This window comes from Pelobates fuscus, chromosome 3, assembly GCF_036172605.1.
Source record: "Pelobates fuscus isolate aPelFus1 chromosome 3, aPelFus1.pri, whole genome shotgun sequence".
Taxonomy (NCBI): domain Eukaryota; kingdom Metazoa; phylum Chordata; class Amphibia; order Anura; family Pelobatidae; genus Pelobates; species Pelobates fuscus.
In genome coordinates this window covers 216,867,460-216,891,295 of record NC_086319.1, presented here as the reverse complement: position 1 = coordinate 216,891,295, position 23,836 = coordinate 216,867,460, and the positions used below count along the sequence as shown (strand labels likewise).

General features: G+C 47.1%; 1 protein-coding gene across 1 annotated transcript in view; it reads left to right on the top strand.

The window, feature by feature from the left end:
- Positions 1–23,836, top strand: part of SLC2A13 (solute carrier family 2 member 13) — a 282,474-nt gene that overhangs the window by 144,426 nt on the left and 114,212 nt on the right. The window contains exon 4 of the mRNA XM_063448079.1: positions 9,326–9,434. Coding sequence (XP_063304149.1) covers positions 9,326–9,434 — 109 coding nt within the window. The remainder of the gene's footprint in view (positions 1–9,325; positions 9,435–23,836) is intronic.

Here is a 23,836-nt window from a genome sequence, read left to right as displayed (position 1 = left end):
TCTGAATCTATCTAGTCACTGTATAACAATTAGTTATATAATTTCCTGTCTTTCTTCTCGTTATCGTATCTAATTCTTTCTAGCATAGTCTCCAATTGTTGGTTGCCTGGAGACAATGAATAGTAGGTCCAGCGGGATCAATCATTTTATAGAAAAGATAGATATCTGCGTTTTGCAGGTGAGGTTTAATAATAGGCATTTTTGTACCCTTGTATGGAAATGGCTATTGTTCAAAGCTCGAAAAGAAAATGTAGTTAGTTGGTCATGTGGTGCTTTATACATTTAAACAAGTAAATGAAAAGAATATTCCTTTAAAGAGACAATTCTCATTCTGTTTTTCATACAGTCTATCGAAAGCCATATCAATGTGTAGGTTTATGGATGTGTACAGTGTACACTGAGCCAAAAAACCCTCACGCATGCAGCCAGGCCCGTCGCGTCAAGGCAAGCAAACCAAGCAATTGCTTGGGGCCCCGAGCTTGCCTGGGGCCCCAAGACATCGACTGGTTAAGAATAAAATGCAACGACAAACTGTGTGAGCGCCCCTTTGATAGTCAATGCAGTAAAGTGCAAATAGCTTTCCTCCCTGTTCCCACGAGGCCTCCTGTCGGTATTGCCGAACGTCCTGTCACTTAGACAGAACGTCAGCAAAACTGCTGAATTGCGTCCTAACAGAATGAGAACAGTTTCTCCATTCGTGTTAGAACGCAATTCGGGACTTTGTTTGTATCGCAATTTCATTCGAATGAATGAAACTCCGATCCTATTCATTGCGGTGGCTGCATCTTGCAGCCACTTAGTAGATAACTCCGTAATTCCCACGATATTAGGGAGCTATCTACCAAACAGCTGAAAGACCTAAATTGGTCTTTCATCCACATTTACTAATACTAAGTAAAGATTACTTAGTATTAGTAAATACAGCCCCTACTCGCTAGACCGCGAGTAGGGGCATGTCTGGTAAACAGTGAGCAGCCTGCGCGGTGGGTGGGGGCCCTAAATAACAATGAGGGGGGTGGGACCTACTGTCCTCCCCCCAAGGCCCCCACTCATACGAGGTGGGTGGGGGCCCTAAATAACAATAGGGGGGGACCTACTGCCCCCCCCCCCCCGGCCCCCAACCCTCACCCCTGAGCGGTGGTTGGGGGCCCTAAATAAGAATGACAGGGGGGCCCTACTGTCCTCCCCCCCCTGGCCCCCACCCCTGAGCGGTGGGTGGTGGCCCTAAATTAAAATCCTCCCGCCCCCCCCCTTCCACAGTGACTAGGGGTCCCCAAGCCCATAGTCACCCCCCACCAAATAAAAGTTATCCCCTACCTACCCCCTCACCCTAAAAATAGTGAGGGGGGAATAAAATAACTAACCTGTAAATTAGAATAAAACTTACCATTTGATGGCCAAATAAAAAACCATAATACCCAGGGGCGGAGCCGGCGCCCAAACGAGCTAGACGCGTCTCGGAGCTGCTCCGCTACTCAGCCCGAGAAAAAGACAGCAAACCCCGAGTATACCCCGCAACTAGACCTCCACTGGAAGCAGTCTGGTTTCCGACAACATGGGGGGAAAAAAGCAAGAAGCTGCGTCCAGACCCGGGCTCGGGTTCTCAGGATATCGGCACTTACATGCTGACTGCAGCGAGGCTGACACACACCAAGATGGCGCCCGCAGCGGCCCACACGCATCTGTCCTCGGACGAGGACAGCAACACGGCTGATGACCTCTCCCCTCCGCCGAGGAAACGAACGGAGCCGAGGGCGACCACAGAGCTGGGGGACTCTGCTCCGGCCACGAGGGCAGATATCAAAGCCCTGGTAGCAGAGATCCAAGCCATGTTCAAGGCGGACTTGGCGCCGATACGGGAGGAGGTATCCATGCTCACCACCCGCATGCACAAGATGGAGGAAGGTATGGCAGGCCACGCGCTCGCTCAGACAGCCACAGATGCTGCCATTGAAGCACTGCAGAAACAAAGCGCTGCTCAGCAAGCCCAATTGGCTAACCTAGAGGACAAGGACAGGGCACGCAACCTACGTATAAAAGGCATCCCAGAGACTGTAACTGACACAGAACTCCCCCACTACTGCAGGAGACTCCTTGCCATCCTCCTAATGCCCAAGCACTCTAAACTGATAATAGTGGACTCCTGCTACAGGCTTAATAGACCTGCCGCTGCACCCCAGGAGACGCCTAAAGAAGTACTGCTTAAACTGGTACGTGACGCGGACCGTGGCATTATTATGGGGGCTGTACGAGGTACTCCCACGGTGCCCTTTGAGGGCGACCAGCTGACATTTTATCGGGACTTCTCCAGATATACCCTGTCCTGGCGGCGCTCTCTCAAGCCCATAACCCAAGTGCTTCAGGAAAAATCCATTACCTACAAGTGGGGCCCCCGCAGACTACTTGCTCATAAGGCAGGAAAAACACACGCTATCTCACACCCGGCCGAAGCCTCTACTTTCCTGCATGCCCTCGGCCTACCGACAGCACAGCCACAGGTCACAACCCACCCAGCCTGGAATGTGGCGGACATTACTCCATTCGTGCCAAGAGGGGGAGCACCCACGACAGCAGCACAGCCACCCTGAACCTAGGGACTGAGTTTTGCCTTTCATAAAACCCTATACCTGTTGCCTTCTTCCTTCTCTAACTTAACAGGGAAAGGAAGTGGTCTATGTTTATGTTACTTTTTGTTTATGTTATATTTTATATCTGTTATTTAATGTTGCCGGCTCCGAAAGCCTTAGACCTAGCTCAACCCCATAGCACCCCCCAAGCGACACCATGCGACGTACTAGCTTAAAAATATCAGCCCTCCGGGCGCCCAGAGCATAACTCCCACCCTCAGATATAGCAAAACAAAATGGGAACCCACACCCGGACCCAAGGGCTCCCCTACCCAATAAAACCATAACGTGCCTCCAGCTGGCCTTGGAATCAAGGCGTACGGTACACTAGCCATAAGGCACATACGGCCCAAGTTTATCGCCCCACCCTGCTGCAATCTCCAGGAACGCCGATAGGGCCACCTGGGTGAACCCGCATATACCAAAAATAAAACTGAGTAGACTACGCTAAGTGGCATAATAGATTTTAGTACTGTAAAACTGTTTTACCTGCTGATCACAAATCCTATTTACATAGAGGGAATTATCCCTATCAAGCTCCAATTAATAGACATAATTATGAACGTAGACAACCCTATAGGCAATTCCAAACACGAGAAAATGAGACATCTGTTTATGCCCAAAACAGAGAAAATAAAAATACACCAAAAAAAGTCCCTTATCAAAGAAGGTCATATAATAAGGTGGAAAATAACTATGGTAGATTTCAAAGACCTAAATTCAGAGCCCTATCAGAAAATTCCCCAAAACAGTCTCCCTCCCAACAATCCCCACTTTTTTTAGGGCAGAAACCACTAAGGAGAGATCTCAGAAATTTTCCCCAAAAAAGAAATTGGCAGGGAGGAAGAGAGGAATTAGAGCAGGAAGACTTTTGGAGAGAGAAGAAAAGAGGCAAGATTGCGGAACACTAGGAATCTTTAATTTATCCGACAAAACTCTCACTAAACCCCAAATGGAAATTTTAAAAAAAGGTTTAAAGTTTGTGCCATCAGAATATAATCAACCGTTTAATACATTTATAGACATAACAAAATTTATACGCAATTTAAGTATAAAAATGTTTTTTGAGAAATCACCTTATATAGAAGAAGCAACCATATCCCAAGAGTCCATACATACCTCTTTAAAAAAGAAGTCCACTTTCTTCCCCCGACACTGTGTCAATAGTGAGATGAAAGTCTTTGAAAAACTGGTTATGGGCGAGGTAAAGAAAATTAACAGACCCAAACATGATAATATTAACCACCAACAAAGGAAAGCTATGAAAGAACTACAATCAGACACAAGTATAGTCATTAAACCCGCCGATAAAGGCGGGGGTATAGTGATCCTCAATAAAGATCAATATTACCTAGAAATATATAGACAACTCAATGATGTTACCACTTACAAAGAACTAAAGGGTGATCCCACTAGTCAAATCAGAAAGGCATACTCAGAGCTTTTGGATAGGGGTAAAGTGCTTGATATCCTAAACAAGCATGAGTTCTCCTATCTTGATGTCTCTACATGCAGGATTCCAGTACTGTACATACTCCCCAAAATTCATAAAGATCAAAAAAATCCACCAGGGAGACCCATAGTGTCCGGGGTTGGGTCACTCCTAAGTAACCTTTCTGAGTATGTAGATAAACAACTCCAGCCCTTGGTAACATCACAACCATCATACCTTAAAGACTCTACATCTTTATTAACGCTTCTGATGGACATACGGTGGGAGAATGACTACCTCCTAGTAACATGCGATGTTACAAGTTTATATACTTGCATATCGCACGCTCTAGGCTGTGAAGCGGTGGAATATTTTTTAAAACATCAAAGTAATATGAAGGAGGATCAGACTGCATTTGTCATGGAGAGTATCAAACTTATTCTCCATAACAATTATTTTTGGTTCGATGAAAATTTTTTTTTGCAGCTCAAGGGTACCGCGATGGGAACCAGATTCGCGCCCAGCTACGCCAACCTTTTTATGGCCTATTGGGAGAATTCTTTTCTCTCAGAGGCGCGCTGGGCGGAGAATCTGGTTTTCTATCGCAGGTACATCGATGACATTTTTTTTATTTGGCGAGGAAATGTGGACACACTTGGACTTTTTATTAATTTTCTGAATTGTAATCACTCAGATATACACATTACCAGTGAACATAGCACTGTAGGCATTAGTTTTCTTGATCTATACATCTACATTGAAAACCAAACCATTCAGACCAAGACCTTCTTTAAGAAGGTCGACGTCAATGGGTATATAGATACTTCAAGCTGCCACTACGGCCCATGGCTGCATAATATGCCTAACAGCCAATTCTTACGTCTATACAGAAATTGTAGCGATCCAAAGTCATTCGATGAACAGGCACAATTTTTAAAAACTAGATTGGTTGAGAAAAACTATGATGAAAAATCCTTAGACAATTTTATAAATAAAACTAAAGAAAAAGAACGGAAGGAAATTCTAAAGAAAAAAACAGATAATGTAAAAAAGAAGGAAGGTTTCTCAAATGTTCCAATTGTCTTAAATTATAATGAAAATGCTAAACAGATAAAACACATTATTAATCAATATTGGTACATTCTCAAATCAGAACCAACTCTTGGGAAAATTATAGGAGAAAAACCAGTTATTGTTTATAGAGGAGCAAAAAATCTAAAACAACATCTAACGACAAGCTTTATTAAGGAGAAAAAAGATAATTAAAAAAAATAAAAAAAACCTTTTTAACATTGAGCCGGGTTTTTATCCCTGCAAAACATGTGTTACGTGTAAGAAAACTTTATTTAACAAACAAAAAATCACCTCCTTTGTTTCTCATTTTAATCATCATACTTTTCCTATCCGCCAGGTTCTGACATGTCACTCTACTAATGTCATATACCTCCTCTGGTGCCCATGTGGTCTGCAGTACATAGGGATGACCACCAGGACCCTAAAAACTAGGATTGCGGAACACGTGGGCAATATCCAGAGGGGGTATATGAAACATAGTGTTTCAGCACACTTTGCCAAAAAACATAGAAGTGATCCATCTGTACTATCATTTATGGCTATTTTCAAAAAAGTAAAAAATTGGAGGGGTGAAAACAATGTAAAGGAGCTGGCAAAGATAGAGAGCAAATGGATTTTTGATATGGACTGCTTATTCCCTAAGGGTTTAAATTTAGATTTTGAGTTTTCTCATTTTTTGTAATATTTTTATTTTAGATATTTTCCATTATCCATTCCCCCTTTTTTTACATAACTCTTTTTTACATAATTCCTTTTTGCCTATGTTTGGCCGGCTTCTACACTCCACTTATGTGTATGCTTCATTATAAGCTTTGTTTACTAAAGTGGTTAATTAATATGAGAGTTTAAAAAGATGACAGTTTAAGATCCACCTTTATGGATCTTTATTTACTTTATAAAGGTTTTTTTAGGTCTTTGTATGTATTTCTGTTCCTATATATAATCAATTCTTTTTTTAAATATAATTTTTCCGAGACCGGAAACTACTGAACGCTGCATGCGTTCCACCGTGCGTTCCAACTGACGATACCGGAAATGACATCGTCCGCAATTACCGGAAATGGCGTATACGGAAGAAAAACACGCACAGGTGATCTACAATGCCGGGCGCATTTAAACAAGCCACGAGGATCCGAAAATCAGCACTGGAAGAAGGCCACCGAGCCGAAACGCGTCTGCTGTCCTTTTATCATTTGATTGTATTTTATTTGTTCTTTATACTTACTCCGACGGTTTACTTTGTTTGGGGTAAGTGGATACCTTCATTTTATAACATTTGTTGTTTGGGTTCCACCCCCTTGTAACCGGGAGTCTGTTATTTTATATTTATATTTTTATTCATCAAATAAATTCTTTTTTTACTACGGAATCCTGCATATTTCTGCTTTGGAGTTTCGTTAGCCTGAATTGGCACCTTTGAGCCTGCTATACAGAGCCTGGTACGGCTCTGGTAAATGTGAGTGGTAGTCCATCCTCATATTATTTACAGATTTTCAATATACAGTACACACTATGTTATGTTTTTTATTCTTATTTTATAGATAATACTCTGCCATTCGCCTGTGCTCAGGTCGTATCTTTTGGTTACTATTATTGTTTATTATTACACCTGGCTCAGGGATTTCCCCTCCCTATGTGGTTTGTGATACACATCTTTTACTTATTTTTCATTCTGATTTAGTGTCTGGGAAACACTGTTGTATCATACCCTGTTTTTCAACTATCTCTGTTACATATTCGGAAGCGCCTACTCACTATTTTGTATTCTTTATGATCACAAAATATGTTGTATTGTTTGCCGATACTCACAAAAATAAAGAATTAAAAAAAAATAAAAAAAAAACCTAATACCCGTCGAATTTAAAATAAAAAATCCGAGCGCAAAAAAAAACCCGACGCTAAAAAACATAATCCTTCTTCACCCATGAAGGCTCCGCGCAGACTGAGCTCTGCAGGGTGGGGGACGGCTTACAAACCAATCAGAGTGCTCTGTGTCATTTTACAAAGCGTGGGAAAGTTCTTTGGAACTTTTCCACGCTGTGTAAAATGACACAGAACACTCTGATTGGTGGATTAAGTAACCAATCAGAGTGTTATGAGTCAAATTACACAGCGTGGGAAAATTCCAAAGAACTTTCCCACCGGTGTAAAATGGCAAAGAGCACTCTGATTGGCTTAAACCAACCAATCAGAGTGTTCTTAGTCTAATTGCAGGGCAGGAAGGCCTGCAGAGCTCAGTCTGCGCGGAGCCCTCCATGGGTGAAGATGGATTATATTTTTTAGCGTCAGGAGTTTTTTTGCGCTCAAAATTTTTTTTTTTTAATTCCCCGGTATTATGGTTTTTTATTTGGCATTTTTTGGGGCTGAAAAATTAAGATTTTAGAAGAAAGAAGACATCAAATTGTAAGTTTTATTTTAATTTACAGGTTAGTCATTTTATGCCCCCCTCACTATTTTTAGGGTGAGGGGGGTAGGTAGGGAATAGTTTTATTTGGGTGGGGGGGGGTGACTACGGGCTTGGGGACCCCTAGTCACCTTGGAGGGGGGGGGTTTCATTTAGGGCCCCCACCCACTGCTGGGGGGAGGAGGACAGTTGGTCACCGCCTCATTGTTATGTAGGGCCCCTACCCGCCGCGCAGGGTTGGGGGCTGGGGAGGAGGACAGTAGGTCTCCCCCCCCCTCATTGTTATTTAGGGCACCCACCGCGCAGGGGTGGGGCCGGGGGGAGGACAGTAGGCCCCCTCATTGTTATTTAGGGCCGCCGCTCAGGGGTGGAGGCCGCCCGGGGGCCTCCATGTCCATTTTGCTTGGGGTCCCCAAATTCCTTCAAACTCTCCTGCATGCAGCCGTACCTCTGGCTCTTGATAAGACTTGTGAGAGGAGGTGGAGACTTGACGTACACTTTGCATACTCCAAAAAAATTTTTTTATAGACAGAAGAGTAAATATATTTTCTTTCTCTGGTATAGCTGAGAAAAGTGGTAGGCTTATAGCACCAGCATTTTTTTTAAAGGGACACTGGAAAACGTAACCAACTGAATCAATAGTCTGTGCAATGAGTTTACCTTATTTTTCTTGGTGTTCCTTTAAACTAACCCTACATCATAATATAATCCATTTGTTATGTAGGGCCAAACAGCTCACTGAAATGCATATAATTTATAAATACACACATGTACAAACAAGAACATAAGCCGGCACAAAGAACAACTTCAGATGTCATACATGTAAATCATTACTTTCTTTCAACAACAAAAAAAAAAGGTGTAGTGTTGGCATTCATATGCAGTTGTTTGTATTTACTGTTGCCATTTGAATGCAAAGGTGTGTTTGTGGTAGTGTGCATAGTGCATGGTTGAATTTGTAGTAATGGTGTTTGATTGCAGGACTGTGTTTAAATGCTGGGGGGTATTTGTGTGCAGAATTGATGTTTAAATGTTAGCATGTATGCACTGCCCCACACACATATACACACATGCATTTAACATGGTTAGCCATAGTTTTTAGTTTCCATCTCCACTCCTGTGTGTCTGCCTGCTCCTGCATTGCTGCACAGCTCCTTGGGTGGAAAGTAACGTGTAAGAGTGTGTGTCTGTGTGTGTATACACCCTATCGTATGCACATACACACACTGTTACACATATTTGATTTATGTGGCTTTTGGCAGCCTTTAATAACATAGTGTGCAGGGCATTGTGATGGAGCAGATGTCCGTCTCTGCCCCCTTGCGATTTCACAGACTCCCCTGCCATACAGCTAGGCTTTACACTGCCACAAGACCCAACAGCCCTCCTCATCTCCCTCCTACCTGTGGGGCTGTGGTGCCAGCCACCGCTGCTCAGGTCCTGCCTTCTCTCTTGCTCATCTGACTGCTGTCTGTGAGCTGGGAGGAAATAAAGTTTAATCACTTTCTCCCAGCACAGCAGCTGCTTGTGGGAACAGCTCAGCCAGCTATTGCAGCGGACCTAATTCAGGGATACCATATGTGGCCCACAGGCTGTATGTTTGACAGCCCTTATAAAACCTGTTTTAAGCAAAGCTATTGCCTAGTTTGCATGAGCACATCTCTTCTTTGTAAAACAAGCAATAAATAGTATCCTCAAAGTTGTCACAGTGTCTTTAATGCATATTTTTTATGGTAAGAAAAGTTTTTAAATTAAATATACATGCAAATATTTTTGTTTCCTTTTCAGGTGGTCCAATTATTTACAGAATGTTAATATATCCTCCAACCCGGCGTGCTCTGCTACTTGGCTGTGGGTTGCAAATGTTCCAACAGCTGGCTGGGATCAACACAGTAATGTATGTATTTAATTTGTTTGTCTCATTTTATGTTTTGGTATTTAGTTATAGAAACCTGAAGAGAACATACACTGATCAGCCACAACATTAAAACCACTGACAGGTAAAGTGAATAACATTGATTATATTGTTACAATATCACATTTCAATAGGGTGGGATAGATTAGGCAAAAAGTGAAGTCAGTTCTTGAATTTCATGTGTTGGAAGCAGGAAAAATGTGCAAGCGAAAAAAATCTGAGTGACTTTGACAAAGACCAAATAGTGATAGTAAACAATTGGGTCAGCATATCTCTAAAATGGCAAGTCTTTTGGAGTTTTCTGGAACGCTGTGGTGAATACCTACTAAAAAATGGTTGATGGAAGGACAAATGTTGACCAATGTTGAGCCAGCATCAGGGTCATGGCTGCCCAAGACTCATTAATGCACATAGGGAGTGAAGGCTTGCCCATATTTTCCAATCACACAGAAGAACTACTTTATCTCAAATTGCTTTAATATACACTGGTCATGATAGAAAGGTGCATCGCGGTTTGCTGTGTGGTTGCAGAGTGCTCAGGGTTCCCATGAAGACCCCTGTACACCACCAAAAGCACCTTTAACTGGGACATGAGCACTAGACCATGGAGCAATAGAAGAAGGTTACCTAGTCTGATGAATACAATTTTTCTTTTAGATCAGTTGGTTGGCCAGCTGTGTGTGTGCCATTGTCCTTTGGAAGAGATGACAGCAGGGTGCACTATAGTATGAAGCAGGCTAGCAGAGGCAATGTTCTGCTGGGAAAGCTTGGGTCTTGGCATTCATGTGGAAGTTACTTTGACATGTACTATCTACCTAGAGATTGTTGCAGACCATGTACACCCCTTCATGGCAATGATGTTCCCTGATGGCACTGGCCTCTTCCAGTTGGATAATGCACCCTGCCACACTGCAAACATTTTTCAGGAGTGTTCTGAGGAACATGACAAAGAGTTTAAAGTGTTGCTTTGGCCTCCAAATTCCCCAATCCATGGAGTCCCCACCTCACAACTTGCAGGACTTACAGGTTCTGCTGCTAATGTCTAGGTGCCAGACACCACAGAACACGTTTGGAGGTCTTATGGAGTCCATGCCTGGATGCATCAGAACTGATTTGGCAGGATACGGATTGGTGGTTTTAGTGGTCTGACTGATCAGTGTATCTCCATGTTATTGCCAGTAAATCTAAACCATTAATCTAATAGAAACCAAAGTATGGAAGAGAGCCTGTGTCTCAGTGTTAATTTTTTGTATTTTATTAGTTTTGAAGAAATCCTCAAATTATGGTGAAGATTAGATACTGTTGTGGAACTAAATAAAGTGAATCCCTGTCACTCTCTTGTGCCATAGTGTGTCCTACCTTCTAGGTACATTGTATTAAACTTAACACTGACATCCACTATATGATATATTTACAGAGGACTATTCCTATTGTTGGGATTCCCCTTTATAAATCTTAATAATTTTATCATCTATTGTTCAGGTACTCTTCGTCTTTCTTTTATATTGTAGAAAGAGGCCGTCTACTACAATCTACAATTATTTCGTTTTGCTATATTTAGGGATATCACAATTCTTGATATATCACAAAATTATAAATATTCTGCATTATATATGCTCGTGTTCTATGTAAATTTATTAAAGGAACACTATAGTCACCTAAATTACTTTAGCTAAATAAAGCAGTTTTAGTGTATAGATCATTCCCCTGCAATTTCACTGCTCAATTCACTGTCATTTAGGAGTTAAATCACTTTGTTTCTGTTTATGCAGCCCTAGTCACACCTCCCCTGGCTATGATTGACAGAGCCTGCATGAAAAAAAAACTGGTTTCACTTTCAAACAGATGTAATTTACCTTAAATAATTGTATCTCAATCTCTAAATTGAACTTTAATCACATACAGGAGGCTCTTGCAGGGTCTAGCAAGCTATTAAAATAGCAGGGGATAAGAAAATCTTAAGACAGAACTTGCAATAAAGAAAGACTAAATAGGGCTCTCTTTACAGGAAGTGTTTATGGAAGGCTGTGCAAGTCACATGCAGGGAGGTGTGACTAGGGTTCATAAACAAAGGGATTTAACTCCTAAATGGCAGAGGATTGAGCATTTAGGCTGCAGGGGCATGTTCTATACACCAAAACTGCTTCATTTAGCTAAAGTTGTCCACACCTTGCTGAATAACGCTAACAGAAATATAAATAACTGAAGTATAATTTCCATCACATGCTCAGACATTAGTGTAAAGCAAGCATGTCAAACTCGGTCTAGCACAGGCCACATAAACAACGTTTAAGTTTATGTGGCCCGCAAAAAAAAACAAAAAACCTTAAATTTTAAACGTAAGTTTATTTTCAAAATTACAGTATTAAAAAAAAAAGGCATCCCTCTATACTAAATCCCACTCCTCCCCCATATACCAAATCCCACTTCTCCCCCATATACTAAATCCCACTTCTCCCCCATATACTAAATCCCACTTCTCCCCCATATACTAAATCCCAGTCTCCCCCATCCCAGTCTACCCCCTCATATACTAAATTCCAGTACTCCCTTCTAGCCAACAAGCAGACTCCTCTCACATTGCTGCTGCCACTATGTGGCTGCGGAGTCGGGCCTCTGGTATACCCCAAATGGCGCCGTCCGCACCCAGTGCCAAATCTGATCCTCCCGCTACTTCTTGAAACCCTGTGAAGGTGGAGGTTGATGTTACGTCGGAATGTGACGTGGCGTTGCGTGCCTCCATGCACCTCAAGGTACTCACGGACAGACGCTCGCGGACGCACGCTCGCGGACGCACGCTCGCGGACGCTCGCTCACGCTCGCTCGCGGACGCGCGCTCGCGGACGCGCGCTCGCGGGCGCACGCTCGCGGGCGCACGCTCGCGGGCGCACGCTCGCTCACTCACTCGCTCTCGCTCACGCTCGCTCACTCACTCACTCACTCTCGCTCACTCTCGCTCACGCTCGCTCACTCACTCACTCTCGCTCACTCACTCTCGCTCACGCTCGCTCACTCACTCTCAGGCTCGCTCGCTCACTCACTCACTCTCGCTCACGCTCGCTCACTCACTCTCGCTCACGCTCGCTCACTCACTCTCAGGCTCGCTCGCTCACTCACTCTCAGGCTCGCGCGCTCACTCTCAGGCTCGCGCGCTCACTCTCAGGCTCACTCACAGACAGACAGACAGACACACAGACACACACACAGACAGACAGACAGACAGACAGACAGAGACACAGACAGAGACACAGACAGACAGACAGAGACACAGACAGAGACACAGACAGAGACACAGACAGAGACACAGACAGAGACACAGACAGAGACACAGACAGAGACACAGACAGAGACACAGACAGAGACACAGACAGAGACACAGACAGAGACACAGACAGAGACACAGACAGAGACACAGACAGAGACACAGACAGAGACACAGACAGAGACACAGACAGAGACACAGACAGAGACACAGACAGAGACACAGACAGAGACACAGACAGAGACACAGACAGAGACACAGACAGAGACACAGACAGAGACACAGACAGAGACACAGACAGAGACACAGACAGAGACACAGACAGAGACACAGACAGAGACACAGACAGAGACACAGACAGAGACACAGACAGAGACACAGACAGAGACACAGACAGAGACACAGACAGAGACACAGACAGAGACACAGACAGAGACACAGACAGAGACACAGACAGAGACACAGACAGAGACACAGACAGAGACACAGACAGAGACACAGACAGAGACACAGACAGAGACAGAGACACAGACACTCACTCACAGACAGACAGAGACACAGAGACACAGAGACACACACAGAGAGACACACACAGAGAGACACACACAGAGAGACACACACAGAGAGACACACACAGAGAGACACACAGAGAGAGACACACACAGAGAGAGACACAGAGAGAGACACAGAGAGAGACACAGAGAGAGACACAGAGAGAGACACAGAGAGAGACACAGAGAGAGACACAGAGAGAGACACAGAGAGAGACACAGAGAGAGACACAGAGAGAGACACAGAGAGAGACACAGAGAGAGACACAGAGAGAGACACAGAGAGAGACACAGAGAGAGACACAGAGAGAGACACAGAGAGAGACACAGAGAGAGACACAGAGAGAGACACAGAGAGAGACACAGAGAGAGACACAGAGAGAGACACAGAGAGAGACACAGAGAGAGACACAGAGAGAGACACAGAGAGAGACACAGAGAGAGACACAGAGAGAGACACAGAGAGAGACACAGAGAGAGACACAGAGAGAGACACAGAGAGAGAGACACAGAGAGAGAGACACACAGAGAGACACACAGAGAGACACAGAGAGACACAGAGAGAGAGACACAGAGAGAGAGACACAGAGAGAGAGACACAGAGAGAGAGACACAGAGAGAGAGACACAGAGAGAGAGACACAGAGAGAGAGACACAGAGAGAGAGACACAGAGAGAGAGACACAGAGAGAGAGACACAGAGAGAGAGACACAGAGAGAGAGACACAGAGAGAGAGACACAGAGAGAGAGACACAGAGAGAGAGACACAGAGACAGAGAGACACACAGAGAGACACACAGAGAGAGACACAGAGAGAGACACAGAGAGACACACAGAGAGACACACAGAGAGAGAGAGACAGAGACACAGAGAGAGACAGAGACACAGAGAGAGACAGAGACACAGAGAGAGACAGAGACACAGAGAGAGACAGAGACACAGAGAGAGACAGAGACACAGAGAGAGACAGAGACACAGAGAGAGACAGAGACACAGAGAGAGACAGAGACACAGAGAGAGACAGAGACACAGAGAGAGACAGAGACACAGAGAGAGACAGAGACACAGAGAGAGACAGAGACACAGAGAGAGACAGAGACACAGAGAGAGACAGAGACACAGAGAGAGACAGAGACACAGAGAGAGACAGAGACACAGAGAGAGACAGAGACACAGAGAGAGACAGAGACACAGAGAGAGACAGAGACACAGAGAGAGACAGAGACACAGAGAGAGACAGAGACACAGAGAGAGACAGAGACACAGAGAGAGACAGAGACACAGAGAGAGACAGAGACACAGAGAGAGACAGAGACACAGAGAGAGACAGAGACACAGAGAGAGACAGAGACACAGAGAGAGACAGAGACACAGAGAGAGACAGAGACACAGAGAGAGACAGAGACACAGAGAGAGACAGAGACACAGAGAGAGACAGAGACACAGAGAGAGACAGAGACACAGAGAGAGACAGAGACACAGAGAGAGACAGAGACACAGAGAGAGACAGAGACACAGAGAGAGACAGAGACACAGAGAGAGACAGAGACACAGAGAGAGACAGAGACACAGAGAGAGACAGAGACACAGAGAGAGACAGAGACACAGAGAGAGACAGAGACACAGACAGACAGAGACACAGACAGACAGAGACACAGACAGACAGAGACACAGACAGACAGAGACACAGACAGACAGAGACACAGACAGACAGAGACACAGACAGACAGAGACACAGACAGACAGAGACACAGACAGACAGAGACACAGACAGACAGAGACACAGACAGACAGAGACACAGACAGACAGAGACACAGACAGACAGAGACACAGACAGACAGAGACACAGACAGACAGAGACACAGACAGACAGAGACACAGACAGACAGAGACACAGACAGACAGAGACACAGAGAGACAGAGAGACAGACAGACACTTTACGTTATTGCTCCCTACCTTTTGGAGCCGATGTGGGGCATTTCCCTGGGGTCCTTCTATCTGCTCCTCACTGCTCCCTCGCGCGGTTTGGTGATGCTGGATGGCAGAATATGGCGTCATATTCCGGCACCCGGCATCACTACAGATGGAGCGCGTGAGCGAGCAGTGAGGAGCAGGAACACTGAACTTTCTCGCTGGTCCTTCTCCCTCCTCCTAAGTTTTAGTAGAGTAGGCACCTGCAATGTGGGGAAAGAAAGTGCCTACTCTGATATAACACTAAGCATGTACTCGCGGCTCGCCAGGCCGCAAAGATGTCCATCATGGACCACGAGTTTGACATGCTTGGTGTAAAGCATTCAGGGATCCTTTGCAATGCTCAAATCTTGTCATGGTCATGGTCAATTCTACATATTTTTTTAAATACTTTCTGTTACTATTTGGTACTGAATACTCAATTTAATGTATTAGAAAAAAGATACTGAGTCAACTTTTTTTTTTTTCTGGTCTTTTTACTGCGATTTGGCCCCATGTTAGTCATGCTATAAGCTCATCCCTTTTCACCTATTAGTCTGCATAGGGAGTAAAGAAAGAACATAAACAATGTTTGTTTCTCTTCCTCAAATGCAATATGTGGCCTGACTGTGCTGAGGCTGGATTGCAAAGTTAATTGCTGAGTGTTGAGTTGTGACAGACTAAAAAAAGGATTGTGACGTCAATTGCTAAAAAAATAGATAATTATATGAAAAAAGGCTAATACGCAGGAATTTACAGTGGTGTAAATTTTGGTTTCTCTTTAAACAAAATCTTTTAACTGTTAACATTTTTGATGCAGTGAAAATTAACTTAGGGAGCCTATGTCATTGCATGTGTTCAAGCTGTTGACCACCATTAGGTTGTGCCAATAAAGTATACAGTGACTTGATATGGTTGATTCCTCCTTGCTCCAAGCTCTTTTTTTTTTATGAGTAAACAATGAGTGTGTGGGGGGGCGTGGCCTGATCACCGACCAAGATGGCAGCCTAACTCCGGAGCTCCGCACCGCTAAACCCCAACAAGCGATCCACAACAAGCTGCAGTGCACAGATGGGTCGCAACCGCCGCACGGAACACTCCCAAAACCCCAGGGAGCCGCAACCAGACCCCCAACAAGGCACCATGGACGGATTCCTACACCCGCCACGCGGGAATGATGGCGGCCCGGACAGCCCTGGCATGGCGCCCAGATCTCCTACCTCCACGGCGGGCGGCGACCCCGCGACCCTGGAGCGAATCGGAGCTGAACTGAGGACCATTGCAGCAGCCATGGCCACCAAGGCAGACCTGCTGACCCTCACGACTACCATACAAGACGCTCTGAGGGCGGAGATAGCGGGAATCAGAACGGAGGTTAGTGCACACACAGGCCGCATAGAGGCCCTAGAAGCCTCCACAGACGCCCAAGCTGCTAGACAGGTGGCCTCTGACTCTGCCATAGCCAAACAGGGAGATCTACTTCTCCAGATGCGCAGACACCTTGAAGACCTTGACAACAGGGGTCGGAGGTGCAATATTAGGATTAGGGGGGTCCCTGAATCGGACAGGGGTGAAAATGCAGTGGAACTCCTCACAGAATTATTCCAGCATATTTTACAAACAGACGCCCCCACAAACTTTGAATTTGAAAGAGCACATAGGGCCCTGAGACCACGCTCTGTTGAAGAAGGCCCCAGAGACTTGATCTGCTGTCTCCGCTCCTTCCCCATGAAAGATGCCATCATGAGGAAGGCTAGAGAACAACCCACTTGGCTATTTCAAGGGGCCCAGGTGTCACTATTTAATGACTTATCCCCATATACACTGGAAGCCAGACGGGCGCTTAGACCGGTGACGGCAGCGCTCCGAGATCATAATATACCGTATAAGTGGGGGTTCCCGTTCGCACTAATGGCACGCCATAATGACACGTGGCTGGCAGCTAGATGGCCTGAGGACGTACCACGTTTTCTTGAGGAACTCAATTTGCCGCCTACCCCAGTCGCTAACTGGGTCCTAGGCCAGCTGGGACCGCCGCCAAGGCTACAACGGGGAGCCCGCAGACGCGGAGGCAGATCCCCACCAGGGCGGCCGCCCCCGAGACGCAGACAGGGTCCTGACAACCCTGCGGAGTAAGTACCTCACTAGCCCACCAGAACCCGACCATCCTTCCCTACAGCACCATTTGGGCCCCTGACGGATGGTACAAATGTCTCACCCTACATAGCTGATACAGCAACGATTGGGGGGGGCTCCTGACGAGACTCCTTTGGGAGGGCTGGGCATGGGCACTATACGGGGTATTGACACGCTCCAATCTTTGACCAAAGAGCATCATATTGTCAGTCTAAATGGATGACACCCGACCGTTCCCCTTGGGTGTGGTGAATGCTCCCCATGCTTGTCTAGGGCTACACGTGTTTGGGAGGCCCCTCTGTCGACTACCTAGATGCTCAGTAATCAACGTTTTGGGTGGGGGGATCTGGGGGATACACTGCCCGCCTCTTCATATGCTCATAACGAAGGCAATGGCAGACTGACCCGGAGACTAGAGACAGCCAACACGTGGTGCCAAGTTCCTGACGCCCTGGGTATCCTAATGGGGGATTTGGGGACAGCGTCTACTAGCCCACTGTCTGTGAGCGGAGCACGGCACAGTTGAGCCGGCACACCCCCCCCAGCTTCAAGGCACGACAATCTAGCACCTCTACCGCTATTGGCACTGTTAACCGCCTCTCATAGTAATTAATATAGTCCCTATATATAATAATTCACACTTGACGTGCATGTATCGTTTCACTGCTTGCTAAAACTATAGGGATTGGTGGGGAAACAAATGCGTATGAAAATGTCTTTTGAAACCTGCAGTCCCTCAATGTGATTATGTATGAATACTAGGGGTGACGTGACGGGGGCCGACACTAGCACAGCAGACTGGGTAGGTTTACAGGGACTTGGCGGACCCAATTCTGGCCTATAGCTGCATGGGGGGGCGACACATCAGGTTATCCACCCATGACATACACTTGCGGGAGACCGTGCTCCCCAGGGGGAACCCCATACCCTTGCTACCCGCACTGTCATACAATACACACGCTCACATGCTATCTGGGATGGTTCCCTGACAAACCACTCCCCGAGCTGACTGATGTCACTGCTGCCACCACCGGACTACCTACACGTTGCCCATCCGGACGCTACCCCGCAGCACTCGCTCGGAGTGCGTGTTGCGCAATAGGGAAAGTGACGAGAGACACCGCAGGGGGGAAAGACGTTAGGACATGTGACTGCTAGAGCTCTCAGGTTGCTAGAATTAGTCAGATAGTCCGGACACCGAGCCAACAAAGGGAAGAGAATGACAATACGGGTCGGGGGAGGTGGGATGGAGGGTACATTATGATTGGAGGGCGGGGGGGAAGAAAGACCTACAAATGTTTGCAATGTTAGATGGTTCATATGTTATTTCTGTTACACTGTTATACGTTCAAGCTCATAACTGCTATGGATCACCTTACGCACTAATCAATGATTGTTTTGATGGGGGGGCGGAGGGCAAACTCTGTCCGTTGACTCTCATATCCTTACCTTGTGACCGGTTTCAGGCCACGTACCTCAACCCACACTCGTGCATCACTTTGCACGGCAGAGCCCTGAGGGTCCCCGCTTCCTGGTCTGGTTACCGGGACGGAGCCTCAGCGCTATCTGTCGTAGCACGAGGCATCTCCATCGAGGAGGTGACACACCTGAGACATCCTTGTTCTCGACCTCAGTGCCGGCTGTACCAGGCACCGCAGTCCTCACCCTCACCTTCCTAACCCTTTCCTTCTTAACTCTTTCTCCTTATCTACTCTCTCTCTCCCACTCTCGACCCTCGGCTCCGGCCTCCGTGGGCGGCATCCTCTCCTCTATCGCGGGGCCGGTCCGGTCTTGCTTCCCTGGTTGGGTTTCTCCTCTGCATCTGAGATTTAGGTGCCTGGCGGGGGCCTTTCGGGGGGAGGGGGAGACAGAGGCTATAGTTATAGATATGGGTGATAATAATAGCGGGCTAGGTGACGCTGCTACGTATCGCCCTGCTTCCCTGAATGTCCTCACTCTCAATTGCAGAGGGCTGAACATACCAGAGCGGCGGGCGCACTTGCTCCGAGACCTGAGGAAACAACACATATCGGTCGCACTGTTACAGGAGACACACTTCCGAAAGGACATGGCTCCCAAGCTACAAAACAAATTTTACCCGACGAACTACTTTAGTGACCACCCAACGGCACGAAAGGCAGGTGTTGCTATCCTGTTGGCGGCGGACCTGGGGTTCCAGGTCCTGGACTGCCTTACGGACACCCAGGGTCGCTCCATATATGTGAAAGGGCTCATCGCTGGCACAATGTACACCTTCGCCAATCTCTATTTGCCGAATAGACGACAGGCGCAATTCCTCAGGAGTGCACTGAATAAACTGCGCACCTTCGCTGAAGGAGCCCTCGTCCTGGGAGGGGATTTCAACGTTACTCTGGACCCCATTTTGGATTCCTCAACGGGCCACAGCAGTATCTCACAACTCCATCTACGCTCCATGAAGAGAGCTCTCAGCGACCTGCAAATGGTGGACTGCTGGAGGACTCTCCACCCGACCACCAAAGACTTCACGCACTACTCTGCCTTACATGATCGATACTCCCGTATTGATTACATCTTCATCCGACAAGTGGGTCTTCAGCGTCTGATCTCGGCTAAGATAGCTCCAGCCACGTGGTCGGACCATGGTCCGGTCAGGGTGGAACTGGACTCACCCCTCTTTCGACCCTCTACTTGGACGTGGCGGCTCAATGAGGCTCTCCTTCTCGATCTGGATACTCGCGAGCAAGTCTCCCAGGCACTGAACCATTATTTTCAGGACAACGACGGACAGGGAACTTCCCCGATCTCAATTTGGGAGGCACATAAGTGTGTAATTCGTGGCACTCTTATACGAATCGCATCACAAAAAAAAGAGCGCTACAAGAAATGACGGACCTGTATAAGAAGATTGCGGTATTGGAACAACAACACAAGCGATCCCAGCTGATGGAAACATACGGGGAACTGATGCAAGCCAGACGGGACCTGCGGGACATCCTCACAAAACGTTACCTCAGGTCCTTACAACAATCCAAAGGCTTCTTTTATACCCATGCCAACAAGGGGGGTAAATACTTGGCACACCTCCTGAGGGGGAATGTCCCCCGTACACAGGTGCGTAGCCTGCGCCTCTCGTCAGGGATAGTATCGAACTCCCCGAGCAAAATAGCGGAGGAATTCAAGGTCTACTACCAAACTCTCTACAACATCCACGCAAGGGATCGGCAGGACGCAGTGGACATGGATAGCACGCACATCCAGGACTACCTGGACAAGGCTGACCTGGCCACAATAGGCCCGGACGAGGCGGAGAGGCTGGAGGCCCCGATCACGACAGAAGATATCGCAGCAGCCCTGAAATCAACTAAAACAGGCAAAGCACCAGGACCAGATGGATTCTCCGCGGGGTACTACAAAACATTTTCCTCGATCTTGCTACCGTGGTTCACAAAAGCTGTTAATAACATAACGGACGGAGGGGCTCTGGGACCAGACTCTTTGGCGGCTATAATAACCGTCCTGCCGAAGCCAGGAAAAGATCCGATGGACTGTGGTAACTATAGACCTATTTCCTTACTAAATGTGGACACCAAATTGTTCACGAGGGTCTTAGCCACGAGACTTCAGACGGTCCTGCCCGCTTTGACGCACATAGACCAAACCGGATTCGTACCCGGACGGGAGGCGAGGGACAGCACCTTACGGACGTTCGCAATACAACATAGGGCGAAAACATCACAACACCCCCTCCTGCTTCTCTCCACGGATGCCGAAAAGGCATTCGACCGGGTGAAGTGGCCCTACATGATCGCGACCCTGACCAAAATGGGATTGGGACACAGGCTGCTCACCTGGATCGGAGCGCTTTACAACAACCCACGAGCGACAGTACGGATTAACGGAGCCCTCACCACAACCTTTGCGATCACAAATGGCACGAGGCAAGGCTGCCCTCTGTCTCCGCTGCTCTTCGCCATGTACCTGGAACCTCTGCTCTGCACCATCAGACAACATCCAGACATCCGGGGGTTCCCTTGGGGCGAGGTGGAACACAAGGTCGCCGCATACGCGGACGACCTCCTATTCTATGTCTCATCACCCCGCATCACATTACCCTGCCTATTGCTAGCCTTTGACGAGTTTGGCAAGATCTCAGGGCTTAAACTTAACTTATCCAAATGTGAAGTGCTCAACATCACCGTCCCACAAGGGGAATTCACAGCCCTGGAAGACCTTTTTCCCTTCAGATGGTGTTCCCAGAAAATGAAATACTTGGGAATTTGGGTAACGACCAACCCGGAGACTCTCTACTCGCACAACTTCACCCCACTACTGAGAAAGATCTTGGCAGACTTGAATAAATGGGCTTATCCGCATATTTCCTGGCATGGTCGGATCGCGGTCCTTAAAATGAATATCCTACCCAGACTTCTTTACCATTTTCAGACGCTACCACTCGCCGTACCCGCACCATTCTTCTCCACATTAAAGACAGCGGTCATTCACTATGTCTGGAAGGGGGAGAGGTCCAGACTCCGATATGACATTCTCTGCCTGCCACGTCATCGAGGGGGACTAGCATTACCCGTCTTTAAACGATATCACCAAGCCACGATTTTACAGCGCATTCTGGAATGGAACATACACACATCTCCCAAGCCGTGGGTATCCCTGACCAGGGACAGACGTGGGGCCCACCTGCAAGCCACAGTATGGACGGGAGGGGCGAGAAATGAATACGCTAAAGAGGGCACAAACCTGATTGCGCAAACGCTCACTGGCTGGAGATACCTGAGAGACCAACCACACATCTCACCCATACCCAGCCCTTTGATCTCTATCACAGACAACGAGACAATCGGAGGAGGTATCCCATCGACGACGTGGCCTTTCGCAGAAGGAAGAGAACATGTCCCCATTTCCACAATCCTGAGAGGCGGTACCCTGCGGACCCTGGAATCCCTCCTGGGAGATTCACCTCGCTCGCCTTTACTGGTTCTGCGATACATGCAGATTAGACATTACTATAACTCGCTACGCAACAACCAACGCCTACATAGAGAACTCACCTGGTTCGAAGCCACTTGCCAAAAAGGCCTACCCCTTGGGAAAGCGATCTCCACGCTCTACCAGCACATCCTGGTAGGACATCTGGCGGAAAATAACACCTTCCGACGGCAATGGGAAACGATGTTGGACACCTCCTTCACGCCCCAAGAGTGGGAACGTGCATTGTTGTGGCAACACAAGAGCACTACCAGCTCGCGATACCAAGAAACTAATTATAAGTTGCTCACACTGTGGTACAGGACGCCAACGCTACTGCACAGGATCTTCCCATCGATCCCACCGACGTGTTGGAGATGTGAAGTGGAGAGGGGCACGACGGTGCATATCTGGTGGAAATGTGACCTGATTGTGCCATTTTGGCAAGAATGCGATGAAGTCCTGGGGGAGACACCGGGATGGTCAGCAGCCCTATCGCTGCTACACATTTCGGAGATGTCAATAGCGAGATACAAGAAATCGATCTTGCGCCACCTACTCAACGCGGCGAAGGCCCTGATCCCGACCTATTGGAAAAAGAAAGAGACACCTCGACTTGAGGACTGGATCTGCAGAGTGGAGGACATTCGGGGGGCAGAGGCCTTACAAGCATCCCTGTTGGGGAGGGGGGACAAACATGCTGAGAGGTGGCAACCATGGGTTGTCTATAGGTCTCAAAACCGATAGACCGTTAGATAGAGTAAGTAGTCGGAGGAGGGACTCACGAGGTGGCATGGCCGTTCTACTCACCCATTCCAACCGGGGTACCCACAGGGGGGACCTGCGGAAAGCTGGACTTTGATGCCGCTCGAGGGGTACCGGAGCCCTGGCGACAATACTTTCCTCTACCCTTTCTTGCCCCTTCTCTTCCCTACTCCTACTAGACCCACTACCTTTTCATCCTACTCTGCACATTACGAAACACCACGACAGATAACGTTATACGTGACCGGCAAGGAACCGAGTCGGATAAACATGGGTAACTTATCCCAACACTCCCCCACTCTTGAAAGCCATATGCTCGCCCATAGCCCATTGGACACGCCTAGACACCATGAGAAATACCACACTGCGGATCCATATGGATCAAGGGACAAGCCCAATGTCCTAGTGGGGAAGGTGGGAGGAATCAAGGGTAAGCGCTCAGACAGTGTGAGCAGTGTCACGACCTTTGAATGATCATTGTACATATACTTGATTAGCAATCACCAGCATTACGTTTCTACCCACCCAGTACATCCACGACAGGTCCTCCTGCCCTACTACTGAAGCGGGCTTGCCTGCCCGTAATTACGTATACTTCTGTCATGTCTCGAATGCATTCTCTGATCTCTGACATGCTAACTGACATCAGAAACACAGGGAATATACTGTATATTTAATTGTCCTTAAGAGACCTGCGTGTCTCCGTTTGCTAAGGGTACCAGAGAGATCTGCGCATCTCAATTGTCCTGCTGT